Below are 13,773 nucleotides of genomic sequence, written 5' to 3' on the forward strand. Positions count from 1 at the left end.
ATGGAATATTTGGTACTGAAACTTGCTAGTAACGGAGGAGGTTGTGGAGCTAAAATTAAGATTATTGAATTGATGAATGTAATTTGGTTTTTAAAAAGTAGAAAATAAATTTTTTTTTAAAAAAAAGAAAATATAAAATTTGACCATTATAAGCTTAGTTTTTAAAAATAGAAAACAACTATAAATTTCAAAAGTATCCATGAAAAAATATTAAAAAAGCCACATCCAAAAATAAGCACATATATAGGAGTTAGTGGTAATGGTACTTAAAAAATAAACAATAATAATAATAAGCTACTTTAATTTCTTTATTTATTTAATAAGCTTCATAACTATCCATTAATTGTATTGTACAAAAATAAATAAATAAATAAATCCTTTAATTGTAGTTGCAAGGTCTAATTATATTGAAGCATTAAAAAAATGGGTGTTAAATGAAAATAAATTGGTAGGCATCTCAATTTGGAAGAAGGTTATTGAGGTGAGGCAATTCCTTATCTTCATTCCTCTTACCCTCATTGCAAGGGAATTCAACTAAATCAACATTTATATTTATTTAATTATTCCTATAATTTTTTAAATATTTTTCATTTCCATATCAATATTAATTAATATGTTGTATTAATTACTCTACGCCATTGCACATTAAAGGAAACTACATTTAAATCCTCGCTAAAGATGCATAATCATATATTTTAATTACAAAAAAAAAATAATAATAATAATAAAAAATTTGGTGTTCAAATGACGATAGAATCCAATCAATTTGGACTACCCAACTCAAATTATAAAAAGTTAATTTTTGGTCCTCAAATTATAAAAAGTTAATTTTTGGTCGTTTATGGGTTAACAATTTTTTTGGTCGATTACTACCATATTTTTAAGTTTATTATGCAAATTAAGAAAAAAAGAACACCCCAACAACTCAACTCAAAATAAAAGGTTGGATTATGAACTCTTTGACTGCGAGTTTGATCCATTTTGAAGAATTAAGGGGTTGTTTCTTTAAATAATTAATATTTTATTTTTTAATCTAGTTTTTATTATTATATAAAATCTGTACTATTCTACCTGTAGTTCCCATTAATTACTTGATACCCAACTATTTATATGTTGACATATAATAAATACATAAATAAATAAATATTAATACATTTCAAAAGGCTAAGTAGATTTTTTTAATTGCATGGGTAAATTTCAACCTTTCAAATCAATTGAAATCATAATTATTTTTTAAAGTTTTTAAAAATACTTTTTAAATATTTTTTTTAAAAAATAGACCTAAAACATGAAAATAATCATAAAGATGAAGATGTCTAATAAAAAAAATTGAAATTACTCCATACACCCATATACATTTTTTCTTCGTAATTCAATCATAAAAACTTAAAAGTTTATTCAAATTGTATTTTGATTACAAATGGTAATTTTGTTGATTAAAAAAAAAAAAAAACCCGAAAAATAGTTTATTTATCTGCATGTGTCCAGCCAAAATATAATTACAAGTGGACGAGGAAGGGGACCAATCGAGTGCATCATGCACACACACCACTCCAGTGGGACCAAATTGTTCTTTTATCATAAAGCGCGGGAACACAATTCCTTTAATGCTAATTAAATTTTTAATTTCCTTNTTTTTTTTTTTTTTTTTTTTTTTTTTTTTTTTTTATCTAAACCAGTTAAATTCTATTTAAATTGATAATTTACATCATTAAAAAAAGATTAATTAAAAAAAAAATGACGTTTGAATCAATATCTTATCTTATATATTGAAATTCTATACTCGGCCTTTGGTCAAAGTCTCAATCTCTATTTCCTTTCTCTAGAAGAAAAAGTCTTAAACTCTATCCGGGGTCTCTTAATTAGCCTATAAGCTTAGAGTAAAAGGACTAAAAAAAAAAAACTTTAATATATTTTTATATTTATATAAACACAAAATTTGTAATTTAATTGAATGAGAAATAAGAAAAAGTGAAAGAGGAAAGGGAAGAACACAACCGGCTGTAAGTTTTGTGACGCCATCCCCACGTGTTATAAATGTAGGGACCAAACCCAGATTGGTCCACTCCGCGCCACCAACAACAATATCTAATAACTTCCATCCATTCCCTAAATTTTTAATTTTTAATTTTTTTTTACTAATAATAATAATAATAATAATTAGATGGGATTTTATGATTGGGTTTGAGGAGAAAAAATGTTGAAAGTTGGGGAGTTTGATGGGGTAATTGGGTCCATCATGGACAGTTGAGAAAAAGGAGGATGGCCGCCGGAAAGTGTGANTTCTTCTTCTTCTTCTTCTTCTTCCCTTTCAGTTACGCTTTTTTGTTGGGTTCATTGAATTCGAGAGAGAGCGATTAGGGGGCGGAGGAATGGTGGCTAACGGATCATCATCATCATCATCATCACCAGCGCTCACTCCGCCTTCTACGTAGCACTTCTACCACTTTTCTCTTTAATTACGCCCCCAACATTTCATCCTGTTTTCCCTTTTCTTCATCTCCGCCGTAACCGTTTCACCATTTTCAGCATTTTCAGCATTTTCAGCATTTTCCTTCGTATTACACACTCAGTTTCACTCCATGCTGTTCTAATACTATTATATTCATTCTTTTCCCCCACCACACAACCATTAACCATACCCCCCATGGAGTTCGGGACTGGAGGCGGCGGCGGCTCCGGTTGGGATAACGATTCCTCCTCCGACCCACAACGCCGGAAGAAATGCTACCATCGTCACACTGCCAATCAGATTCAGAGGCTCGAGGCGTAAACCCCCTTTTCTTCCTCTCTTCTTCTTCTTCTTTCTTAGAACATAGACGTTGTGTTTGGTTGGGTGTTTGCTTGCTTTTGAATCGACTCTGAATTTCTCTACTGTTTGTTTGTTTGTTTGTTTTTTGTTTGTTTGTTTGTTTGTTTGTTGGGGGAATGAAGAATGTTCAAAGAATGCCCACACCCAGATGAGAAACAGAGATTACAGTTAAGCAGAGAGCTGGGATTGGCTCCTCGCCAAATCAAATTTTGGTTCCAGAATCGGAGGACCCAGATGAAGGTTTCTCCATTTTTTTCCCCCCTTTTCTCAACTCTGTTCATAAGATCCTTATAGGTTGAATAATTGTTCAGGCTCAACATGAAAGGGCAGACAATAGTGCACTTCGGGCAGAGAACGACAAGATTCGATGCGAGAACATAGCCATCAGAGAGGCCCTCAAGAATGTCATCTGCCCCTCCTGCGGTGGCCCTCCTCTTCAGGACCCTTACTTCGACGAACACAAACTACGAATCGAAAACGCCCATTTGAAGGAAGAGGTTTTTACCCTCTTCTTTTCTTTCTCCACAAGATTATCAAACAAGAACTGAATTGATGATGCGTACTATGTTCATTTTTGGCAGCTTGATAGAGTATCTAGCATTGCGGCCAAGTTCATCGGGAGGCCAATCTCTCAGCTTCCACCCATTCACCCACCTCATTTTTCCTCATTAGAGCTATCCATGGCTAGTTTTCCCTCCCAAGAAATTGGCTGCCCTTCTCTTGATCTTGATTTACTTCCTGCAAGTTCTACAAGTGTTCCCACTTTGCCATACCACCACCCAATTCACCTCTCCGCCGTGGATAAGTCCCTCATGACTGAAATTGCCACAAATGCCATGGCAGAGTTGCTCAGGCTTTCCCAAACTAATGAGCCATTCTGGATCAAATCAACAAATGATGGACGCGACGTTCTCGACCTCGAAACCTATGAACAGGCTTTTCCAAGACCCAACTCTCCCTTCAAGAATCCCCATTTTCGCACCGAAGCAACTAGAGATTCAGGCGTCGTGATCATGAATAGTGAAGCATTGGTTGATATGTTTATGGACTCGGTATGGCTACGATACTCTCCCTCCCTCTTTGCACGTCGTCGTATCTTAATCGTTACAACAATTGAATTGAAGTTACTGAATTGTGTGTGCAGAACAAATGGACAGAATTATTTCCCACAATTGTGTCGATTGCAAGAACAATCGAAGTTATATCGTCTGGATTGTTGGGAACTCAGAATGGCTCGTTGCAACTGGTATATAGCTAGCTAGATGAACTCTTCCAATCTCAATTTACTTTTCAGTTTCCTAATTTTTGAGTCCAAAGTGTTTGAATTGCAGATGTACCAAGAACTGCAGCTACTCTCCCCATTGGTTTCGACTCGTCATTTTTACATCCTCAGATTTTGTCAACAAATCGAGCACGGCACGTGGGCCGTGGTTGATGTTTCCTACAACATCCCCAGAGAAAATCAAATAGTTTCTCATTCTCAATGTCACCGCCTTCCCTCTGGCTGCTTGATCCAGGACATGCCTAACGGTTACTCCAAGGTTTTGCCACTTGTTTTGTGTTCTTCATTTATCTTTATAGTTCAAACTTCATACTTTATGATCCCAAGTTTTTCTTCTCATTGGACAATGCTCACCAAAAACAGGTTACTTGGATTGAGCATGTGGAGGTGGAAGATAGAGGCTCCTCTCATTGNGGGTGAGTGAGACATTAATACGAAGGGGGTTTCCATAATAATGGTGCGCACCTGGGGTGGGCGTCAATATATAATGCCATTCTATACCCTTCTTTGTTCCTTTCCCCATTCCCATTTTCTAAATTCAGAGCAAACTCCCCGGAAGTATGAGTTTCTTCCTCCCTCCCTCCAATGGGAATGGCAACCGGAATGGGACTGGGAATGGGAATGGGGATCCCTTTTACCTTACCTTACCTTCTTCTTCTTCTTCGTCTTCGTCTTCTTCTTCTTCTTCTTCTTCTTCCCTTTCAGTTACGCTTTTTTGTTGGGTTCATTGAATTCGAGAGAGAGCGATTAGGGGGCGGAGGAATGGTGGCTAACGGATCATCATCATCATCATCATCACCAGCGCTCACTCCGCCTTCTACGTAGCACTTCTACCACTTTTCTCTTTAATTACGCCCCCAACATTTCATCCTGTTTTCCCTTTTCTTCATCTCCGCCGTAACCGTTTCACCATTTTCAGCATTTTCAGCATTTTCAGCATTTTCCTTCGTATTACACACTCAGTTTCACTCCATGCTGTTCTAATACTATTATATTCATTCTTTTCCCCCACCACACAACCATTAACCATACCCCCCATGGAGTTCGGGACTGGAGGCGGCGGCGGCTCCGGTTGGGATAACGATTCCTCCTCCGACCCACAACGCCGGAAGAAATGCTACCATCGTCACACTGCCAATCAGATTCAGAGGCTCGAGGCGTAAACCCCCTTTTCTTCCTCTCTTCTTCTTCTTCTTTCTTAGAACATAGACGTTGTGTTTGGTTGGGTGTTTGCTTGCTTTTGAATCGACTCTGAATTTCTCTACTGTTTGTTTGTTTGTTTGTTTTTTGTTTGTTTGTTTGTTTGTTTGTTGGGGGAATGAAGAATGTTCAAAGAATGCCCACACCCAGATGAGAAACAGAGATTACAGTTAAGCAGAGAGCTGGGATTGGCTCCTCGCCAAATCAAATTTTGGTTCCAGAATCGGAGGACCCAGATGAAGGTTTCTCCATTTTTTTCCCCCCTTTTCTCAACTCTGTTCATAAGATCCTTATAGGTTGAATAATTGTTCAGGCTCAACATGAAAGGGCAGACAATAGTGCACTTCGGGCAGAGAACGACAAGATTCGATGCGAGAACATAGCCATCAGAGAGGCCCTCAAGAATGTCATCTGCCCCTCCTGCGGTGGCCCTCCTCTTCAGGACCCTTACTTCGACGAACACAAACTACGAATCGAAAACGCCCATTTGAAGGAAGAGGTTTTTACCCTCTTCTTTTCTTTCTCCACAAGATTATCAAACAAGAACTGAATTGATGATGCGTACTATGTTCATTTTTGGCAGCTTGATAGAGTATCTAGCATTGCGGCCAAGTTCATCGGGAGGCCAATCTCTCAGCTTCCACCCATTCACCCACCTCATTTTTCCTCATTAGAGCTATCCATGGCTAGTTTTCCCTCCCAAGAAATTGGCTGCCCTTCTCTTGATCTTGATTTACTTCCTGCAAGTTCTACAAGTGTTCCCACTTTGCCATACCACCACCCAATTCACCTCTCCGCCGTGGATAAGTCCCTCATGACTGAAATTGCCACAAATGCCATGGCAGAGTTGCTCAGGCTTTCCCAAACTAATGAGCCATTCTGGATCAAATCAACAAATGATGGACGCGACGTTCTCGACCTCGAAACCTATGAACAGGCTTTTCCAAGACCCAACTCTCCCTTCAAGAATCCCCATTTTCGCACCGAAGCAACTAGAGATTCAGGCGTCGTGATCATGAATAGTGAAGCATTGGTTGATATGTTTATGGACTCGGTATGGCTACGATACTCTCCCTCCCTCTTTGCACGTCGTCGTATCTTAATCGTTACAACAATTGAATTGAAGTTACTGAATTGTGTGTGCAGAACAAATGGACAGAATTATTTCCCACAATTGTGTCGATTGCAAGAACAATCGAAGTTATATCGTCTGGATTGTTGGGAACTCAGAATGGCTCGTTGCAACTGGTATATAGCTAGCTAGATGAACTCTTCCAATCTCAATTTACTTTTCAGTTTCCTAATTTTTGAGTCCAAAGTGTTTGAATTGCAGATGTACCAAGAACTGCAGCTACTCTCCCCATTGGTTTCGACTCGTCATTTTTACATCCTCAGATTTTGTCAACAAATCGAGCACGGCACGTGGGCCGTGGTTGATGTTTCCTACAACATCCCCAGAGAAAATCAAATAGTTTCTCATTCTCAATGTCACCGCCTTCCCTCTGGCTGCTTGATCCAGGACATGCCTAACGGTTACTCCAAGGTTTTGCCACTTGTTTTGTGTTCTTCATTTATCTTTATAGTTCAAACTTCATACTTTATGATCCCAAGTTTTTCTTCTCATTGGACAATGCTCACCAAAAACAGGTTACTTGGATTGAGCATGTGGAGGTGGAAGATAGAGGCTCCTCTCATTGGCTTTGTAGAGATCTTATTCATAGTGGATTAGCCTTTGGTGCTGAACGTTGGCTTGCAACTCTTCAGCGGATGTCTGAAAGGCTTGCCTGTTTAATGATGACTGGTAGTTCCAGTCAGGATCTCGGCGGAGGTAACTTCAACGTGTTTACGATCAAGTAGTACTTAAGTTTTTTGTTACTATGTCCTAAAGGATTGTTCTTCTCTCTCAGTAATTCCTTCATCAGAAGGGAAAAGAAGCATGATGAAACTAGCACAACGAATGGTGAACAATTTCTGTGCCAGTATCAGCTCATCTCATGGCCACCGTTGGACCACCCTTTCTGGGATGAATGAGGTTGGTGTTCGTGTCACGGTGCATAAAAGCATGGATCCTGGCCAGCCGAACGGCGTGGTTCTTAGTGCAGCTACAACCATATGGCTCTCAGTATCTCCTCAAACCATCTTTAACTTCTTTAAGAACGACAGAACCAGATCCCAGGTATTAAAATGTGAATCAAAATTTCAGAGTGGTCAAACACTCTATATGACAATGAGTTTATTAACTGTGAGCTGAATGGTGCTGCATGCAGTGGGATGTTCTGTCGGATGGCAACCCAGTCCAGGAGGTTGCTCATATAACCAACGGATCCCATCCAGGGAATGCCATATCTGTTCTCAGAGTGAGGCTTGTGTTGTTTTACTTATTTTTCCATGTCCGAAGCTTTACTTGGAAGGGTTTAGTTATGTTGTTTTATGTTTGAATAGGCTTTCAATACAAGTCAGAATAACATGTTGATACTCCAAGAGAGTTGCATAGACTCATCAGGGTCACTTGTTGTGTACTGCCCTGTGGATCTACCAGCCATGAATGTTGTAATGAGTGGGGAGGACCCATCAAGTATTCCCTTACTACCTTCAGGATTCACAATTCTACCCGACGGTCGACGGGACCAAGGAGAGGGCACATCGAGCAGCCTCGACGTGCACAGCAGGTCAGGTGGCTCACTGTTGACCGTGGCGTTTCAGATACTCGTAAGCAGCTTGCCATCAGGAAAGCTGAACTTAGAGTCAGTAACAACCGTTAATAACCTTATCAGCACCACCCTCCACCAGATCAAAACAGCCTTAAATTGTCATAGTTCCTGAGGAGAAGAAGAAGAGGAAGAGAGGGTTTATCAACAGTTAAACATGATGTCCTTTTTTGTTTGTTTGTTTGTTTTTTTTTTTTTTTTTTTTCTTTTGGTTTTTGGAGCTCTGCTACACACAACTGTTTGAGTCTTACATAACATTAATACATTGATGATGAGATGTGGGAGTGTTTGTGGTGTCCAAAATTGAATCTGGGCGTTAGTTGGGAGCTTTGAATGAGCTGAACCATTATTTACTGCTGCTGTTGCTGTTGCTGTTGCTGTTGCTGCCTGCCTCCTGCTGCTGCTGCTGCCAAAGCAAAGCTGCTGCCTTTCCACTCCCATTTTACACCCAATATTGTTGTTGTTGTGGTCATTAATTTGTTTAGCTTAGTGTAGTTCAGTTGTTGTTGGGGGGTTGAGGCTGATGAACACTTCATGTCATGTCATGTCCATTACTACAACTACCCTCACCATCTCCAGAGTCCACTGAGAGAGTCAAGAACGCACCATATCCCTTCATTCCACCTCTGAACCCGAAGCTCCAAACTTTGTATGGTTCGGGCATTGACTCACTCTCAAATATTTCTTTTGAATGGTTCGTTGTTTCACCGTCTGAATTCTAGACCTGTTTGTGGTTATCCCTCGTTATTAACTACTTAATGCTTATTCTCAATAATGTTATCATTAATTTAATGCCTTTAATTTCCCTCTTACAAAACTCTGACACATTTCAGGATACAAAAATTAAAAAAATTCAATAATTTATTATCCTTTGAGAGTTGTGAGCAATAAGTTTCACTCAATAATTCATTTTCATTGCACAAAGGGATGCAAAGTTTTGTTATTACTCACTGCATTATTTCTGTGTTGTTTTACTAATTTAATGCATATTGCTTATTCATTATATTTGAGGATATCTAAAATAATGATAATAAATAAATGAGTTTAAAAAAATGAAGAAAATATTAAATAGATTACTTAATTGATATTAATTGCAACACAAAGTTAAGGAACCATTGGTAATTATTGAACCACTTTGCTTCACAGGAAGGAAAATTTTATTTATTTCTTATAATTTATTGGGAGGGAAAGCCCAGAAATAAATTTATATATTTTTATATTAAAAAAAGCCCAAATTTATGTGTGTGTACTGCATACATTATAAGGTGTAAATGAATCTCAAGCAATAATAATAACAATAATAACAACAATATAAATGCAAGTCATTTAATATTTAATTGTAATCAATGTTTAAGTTTGATCGAATTGGGACATATGATAACTAAAAACTACGTCCTTGCAATAAAATATAAAAATATTAAAATATTCACCGTAACTCAACTTTTCACCTAAACCTTTAAATGGTCCAATTATGATTTTATTATTATGGGTTGGATGGTAAAGACTCGTGTATATAAGACTAAAAAATTTATTTATTTTTGGATTTTAGTCTTAGTACAATCTCAAACTAGTATAGTAGGAAACTCGAGAGAAGCTTTTCTCAGCTTGTCATTAACACTCCTTACCAATGGAACTCGTTTGAAAAAAAAAAAACTAAAAAGTTGGCCCAACCCTTTTTTCTTTTGATTTGAAAAATGAGCATTGCGTTCCAAAATTTATCGGGACTTGATTTTTAATAAACATATGTATCAATTGGATCAAATTCGTATATTCCCCATAATAAAATATAAATATATTGACGGTAACTCGGTTTTTTTCAATCGAAAAATGACAAAAAATCGCCCCAAAATATATATATGGCGACATATTTTTTGTTTTTGTTTGTATATAATATAGTTTTTTTTTTTTTTTCAAAATGGTTTTTTAGGTACAAATTTGATGAATTTCATAATTTAATTTGGCAAAAGTTGAAATTGAGTAAATTACAAATTAATAGCCATTTTTAATGAAGAATCATAGATCCTAACTAAGTTTAGGATAGATGACAAGCTTTTTGTAGACCGACTTTATGGGTGACCTTATTTTTTTGCACTTCAACTCCCCAATTTAATGACAAAATAATGACATCACTAATTCTTTCCTACAAATTTGCTATACTCTTAGACCCTTTAAATTAATTACTCAATCTTCGTCTTGTTTGGTATTTATTTAATCACATTATCATGTTCCATTTACCTTCATCTTTATTGAGAATTCATAGTCTCTTACCATAAATGAACTTTAAAACATTCCTTATAAGGATGTGAAAACCTCTCCCTAACCAACGCGTTTTAAAACCGTGAAGTTAACAACGATACATGTAAAAGTGGATATATCTATTAAAAAAAGAAAAAAAATTCACTCATATTTATGACATCATATTTGGGTTAGATAGGAAAAAAAAATTAATTTTTCCATAAATAAATAAAGGAAGATATATGTGTATTATTATTATTATTATTATTATTATGAGAAGTTGAGGTAATTATAAAATAAATACGAATTATTAGCATATGTTAGTATTTTATAAGTGAAGCCACCTTTCATTATTTGAAGGATTAATAAATTGACAAGTATTTACTATTTTAGTAGCTCAATCGTCTCTTTCCAATTATTTCTTCATTTTAATTCAACTTGAAATTATAATAACACCAAATAATAATAATAATAATAAATCATAACATATCTTAATCACATCTTTAATATTATTTTTCCTTGGTATTTGACATTATTAATTTAAGTGATATTTAACCTACTACTTAATTTATTATTATTTTTCGTTGGATGTCATATTTAAAATAAAAAAAATTATTGATGTATTAAATATAAAATTGATTCCTTTTTCAAATAACACATTAAACTTTCAATTTTAAATGAATTTTTAAAAACAGGTCAAAAATTTATTAGATATCAAATTAAAAATCAAGAAAAGTATTAAAAAAAAAAATCTAATATAAATTTAAGTGCTTAATTTGAAATTTTGTAGAAAGTATAATACATGAATTTTAGGAGATTTTCAATAACTTATTTGATACGAAATATTAATATATATATTTACATTACAAATGTTTGGACATTAGAAAAAAGTCGTCTAATGTTTATATAATTAAAATCACTCACTAGTTACACCGACACTGTAATAATAATAATAATTATTATTATTTTGTGTTTGAGAAGCAAAAGGAAATTGAAATGAAATTGAAATGAAATTAAATAATGGTTGAAATTTGATTATTAGGTAAGCAAGCAAGTTGATGGAATTTATGATGATAATTTAGGGAAGTTTCAACTAATGAAAGCCCACCTCAAATGGTCTCTCTACCAACCTCATCATATGTATTCTTCTCCTTTCTCCTTTCTCCTTCCTAAATTCCAACCACAAAATACACAAAACTTCTACCCTAACTCAACTAGCTTCATCAATTCATATTTATTAGAAAAACGTACGAATTCCAGTGAATAATCAACTGCGTTTTTTGATATCCCGCCTCGGTTGGAGAGGAGAACGGATCATTCCTTATAAGCATGTGGAAACCTCTCCCTAACAGACACGCGTTTTACATAACAAGCCAAATCAGACCATATATATTAGTGGTAGACTTAGGCGGTTAAAATTTCTCAATGAAGCTTTATTTGTTGGACTATGACTAATCTATCACTGTTTTATAGTTCTATTCTTCGTGTTCGAGTAGTTGATATGATGGAAGAGAATGCTAAAAGATTCATTCGCCCTTTGTTTCTTATCTTGTTTATGAATTTATATGCTTTTATAGGCTATCCATTGGATAGCAACTCTCCGTCCAAAGAATGAATAAATGAATCATAATAGCTTTTAAAGGATGGTCAATTCTTGAGAGATCCCACATCGGTTGAAGAAAGGAACGAAACATTCTTTATAAAGGTGTGGAAACCTCTCTCTAGTAGACGCATTTTAAAACTGTGAAGCTGACGGCGATACGTAACGGGCTAATACAACTATATTCTTTTGGTAGAGAAAACATGGCTTGAAGTACTCAGTCTTTGCAAATTTTGTTCTTATTCAGTAGTTGAGCTATCCATTTAACCAAATTTTGAAAAGCATCATCAAAGGCTTAAACACCTAAACTTTCCCAACTCCTCTAATATATACACCTCAACATCCACGCAGGACGATACCCATTTCATGATTCACCTTTCTGAATACAGAAACCTCTAGCAATTGAAATGGGAAAGACAGGCACAGGCAGCATCATCAGAACATCAATCTTCTGTTTCCTGCAGAAATATCTGTACTTCACCTCTTCCTCAGCCTTGTTTGCCCTCCCTTTCTCAGTTGCCCTTCTTCTCTCACAAACCTTTGCCTTTACTTCTTCCATTTATTTCCTTCCAAACATACACTATCGCTTGAGGCTTCTTTTTTATGCTGCAGGCTTCCCTCCTTCCCTTGAATTCTTCTCCATTTTCACTCTCAAGCTTTCCCAAGCCATATTTTCTTCCATCTTCACTCTTCCTTTCACTCTCACCTTCCTTCTTATTGCAAAAGCCTCAGTGATTCAAGCTCTAAAGGAGACCAAACCAACAGCCCACCCCTCCTTTTCCTCTGTCAGAACCCTTTACAGCCCACTTCTTCTCACCCATATTTGCAGCTCACTCCTCATACTCTCAGCAAATGCAACAATCTTTTCAATTCTTTGCTTTGTTTTCAGTTTCCTTGATGGGTTTGGCTCGTCTTCTTCCACCAGCTTTGTCTTCCTCTCAGCCGCTGGAGCTGTCCTGTATTCCATTGTTCTGGCAAACACTTGGGTTATCAGTAACTTAGCATTGGTTTTGTCAGGCATGGAAAGGCTTGGTGGTTATCTACCAATACTCAAAGCTTGTGTTTTGATTAGAGGGAAAACTTCCACAGCATTGCTTTTGGCTCTTCCTGCAAATTTAGCCATGGCTGCTATTGAAGCCTTGTTCCAGTACCGTGTAGTAAGAGCTTATAATGGTGTTGGAAGGCTAAACCTTTCCATGCTGTCAGAAGGGATTGTCATTGCATATCTGTACTCCATTTTTGTCGTCCTTGACACGACGATTAGTTGTCTGTTCTTCAAGAGTTGTAAGACGGTTTACTGGGTGGATCTGGAAGGAAGACAGGCTCTTCAAATACACTCTGGAGAGGTAGACAGTGTTGGTTACATGGATTCAAAGGTTCTACAGGAACAGAAACTGCATTCAACAACTTGTGGATAATCCATCCATCAGGACAATCTGCAGGAAAAAAGTATATAGAACTCAGTTAAAGAACCATAAGAAGAACCCCAGGAAATCATTCAATAAGAAACTATACAGATAAGCATCCACAGTAGAATCAAAGATCCAGGAGAAGAAAGCATGTGAAAATTTGAAATTGTTCCTTTAGTTCTTTCTGTTTGGTGTTCGAATTGTAGATAACCGACCGTTACATTGTGGTAGAATATACAGACCTCCAGTTATCAGTAGCTTGATTGAAAAAATATAACTCAACAGTTTGCAGTCTAGTTTAGCAGCCTTAAAAAGCCTGCTTCAAAATCTTCAAATACTTCTTTTGAACATCTATGATTCTTCCTTCGAATACGAATGTTTTCGATTTGATCATTATGTGGAAAAAGCAACGCTTGTTGCAAGCAAAAGTTGACGAACCCAGATGGAAAATGCATACAAAACAAAGCCTTGATCTGGTACAGACATTCGCTCGACACAAGAATTGAGCTCCGAGCGTAGATGGAAGC

The 13,773-nt window shown here is 36.4% G+C and overlaps 3 protein-coding genes across 3 annotated transcripts; all 3 read left to right on the forward strand.

Annotated features, from left to right (window-relative positions):
• The first annotated feature begins 2,290 nt into the window (after positions 1–2,290).
• LOC111783485 (homeobox-leucine zipper protein HDG11-like) lies at positions 2,291–4,514 on the forward strand. Its single transcript, XM_023664417.1, has 7 exons — positions 2,291–2,769; positions 2,935–3,052; positions 3,124–3,309; positions 3,394–3,864; positions 3,957–4,058; positions 4,144–4,353; positions 4,458–4,514. The coding sequence occupies exons 1-7, from the start codon at positions 2,648–2,650 to the stop codon at positions 4,512–4,514; spliced, it is 1,266 nt and encodes a 421-aa protein (XP_023520185.1). The 5' UTR covers positions 2,291–2,647.
• A 52-nt stretch (positions 4,515–4,566) lies between these two features.
• On the forward strand, positions 4,567–8,739 carry LOC111783219 (homeobox-leucine zipper protein HDG11-like). The gene is made up of 10 exons (XM_023664121.1): positions 4,567–5,253; positions 5,419–5,536; positions 5,608–5,793; positions 5,878–6,348; positions 6,441–6,542; positions 6,628–6,837; positions 6,942–7,122; positions 7,202–7,470; positions 7,562–7,651; positions 7,737–8,739. Exons 1-10 carry the CDS (start codon positions 5,132–5,134, stop codon positions 8,115–8,117), a joined length of 2,130 nt encoding a protein of 709 aa, XP_023519889.1. The 5' UTR covers positions 4,567–5,131; the 3' UTR covers positions 8,118–8,739.
• A 3,328-nt stretch (positions 8,740–12,067) lies between these two features.
• On the forward strand, positions 12,068–13,637 carry LOC111783026. The gene has a single exon (XM_023663900.1). The coding sequence runs from the start codon at positions 12,245–12,247 to the stop codon at positions 13,253–13,255; it is 1,011 nt and encodes a 336-aa protein (XP_023519668.1). The 5' UTR covers positions 12,068–12,244; the 3' UTR covers positions 13,256–13,637.
• The last annotated feature ends 136 nt before the right edge of the window (positions 13,638–13,773 follow it).

This window comes from Cucurbita pepo, chromosome LG20 (genome assembly GCF_002806865.2).
Source record: "Cucurbita pepo subsp. pepo cultivar mu-cu-16 chromosome LG20, ASM280686v2, whole genome shotgun sequence".
NCBI classification, from domain to species: domain Eukaryota; kingdom Viridiplantae; phylum Streptophyta; class Magnoliopsida; order Cucurbitales; family Cucurbitaceae; genus Cucurbita; species Cucurbita pepo.

What these genes read in the sequence shown, in the direction of transcription:
- LOC111783219 (XM_023664121.1), top strand. Translation starts at nt 5,132, where the DNA reads ATGGAGTTCGGGACTGGAGGCGGCGGCGGCTCCGGTTGGGATAACGAT. An exon ending in ACGCCCATTTGAAGGAAGAG is followed by an intron (nt 5,794 to 5,877) that starts GTTTTTACCCTC and finishes CATTTTTGGCAG; the next exon opens with CTTGATAGAGTATCTAGCAT. An exon ending in ACGACAGAACCAGATCCCAG is followed by an intron (nt 7,471 to 7,561) that starts GTATTAAAATGT and finishes TGCTGCATGCAG; the next exon opens with TGGGATGTTCTGTCGGATGG.
- LOC111783026 (XM_023663900.1), top strand. Translation starts at nt 12,245, where the DNA reads ATGGGAAAGACAGGCACAGGCAGCATCATCAGAACATCAATCTTCTGT.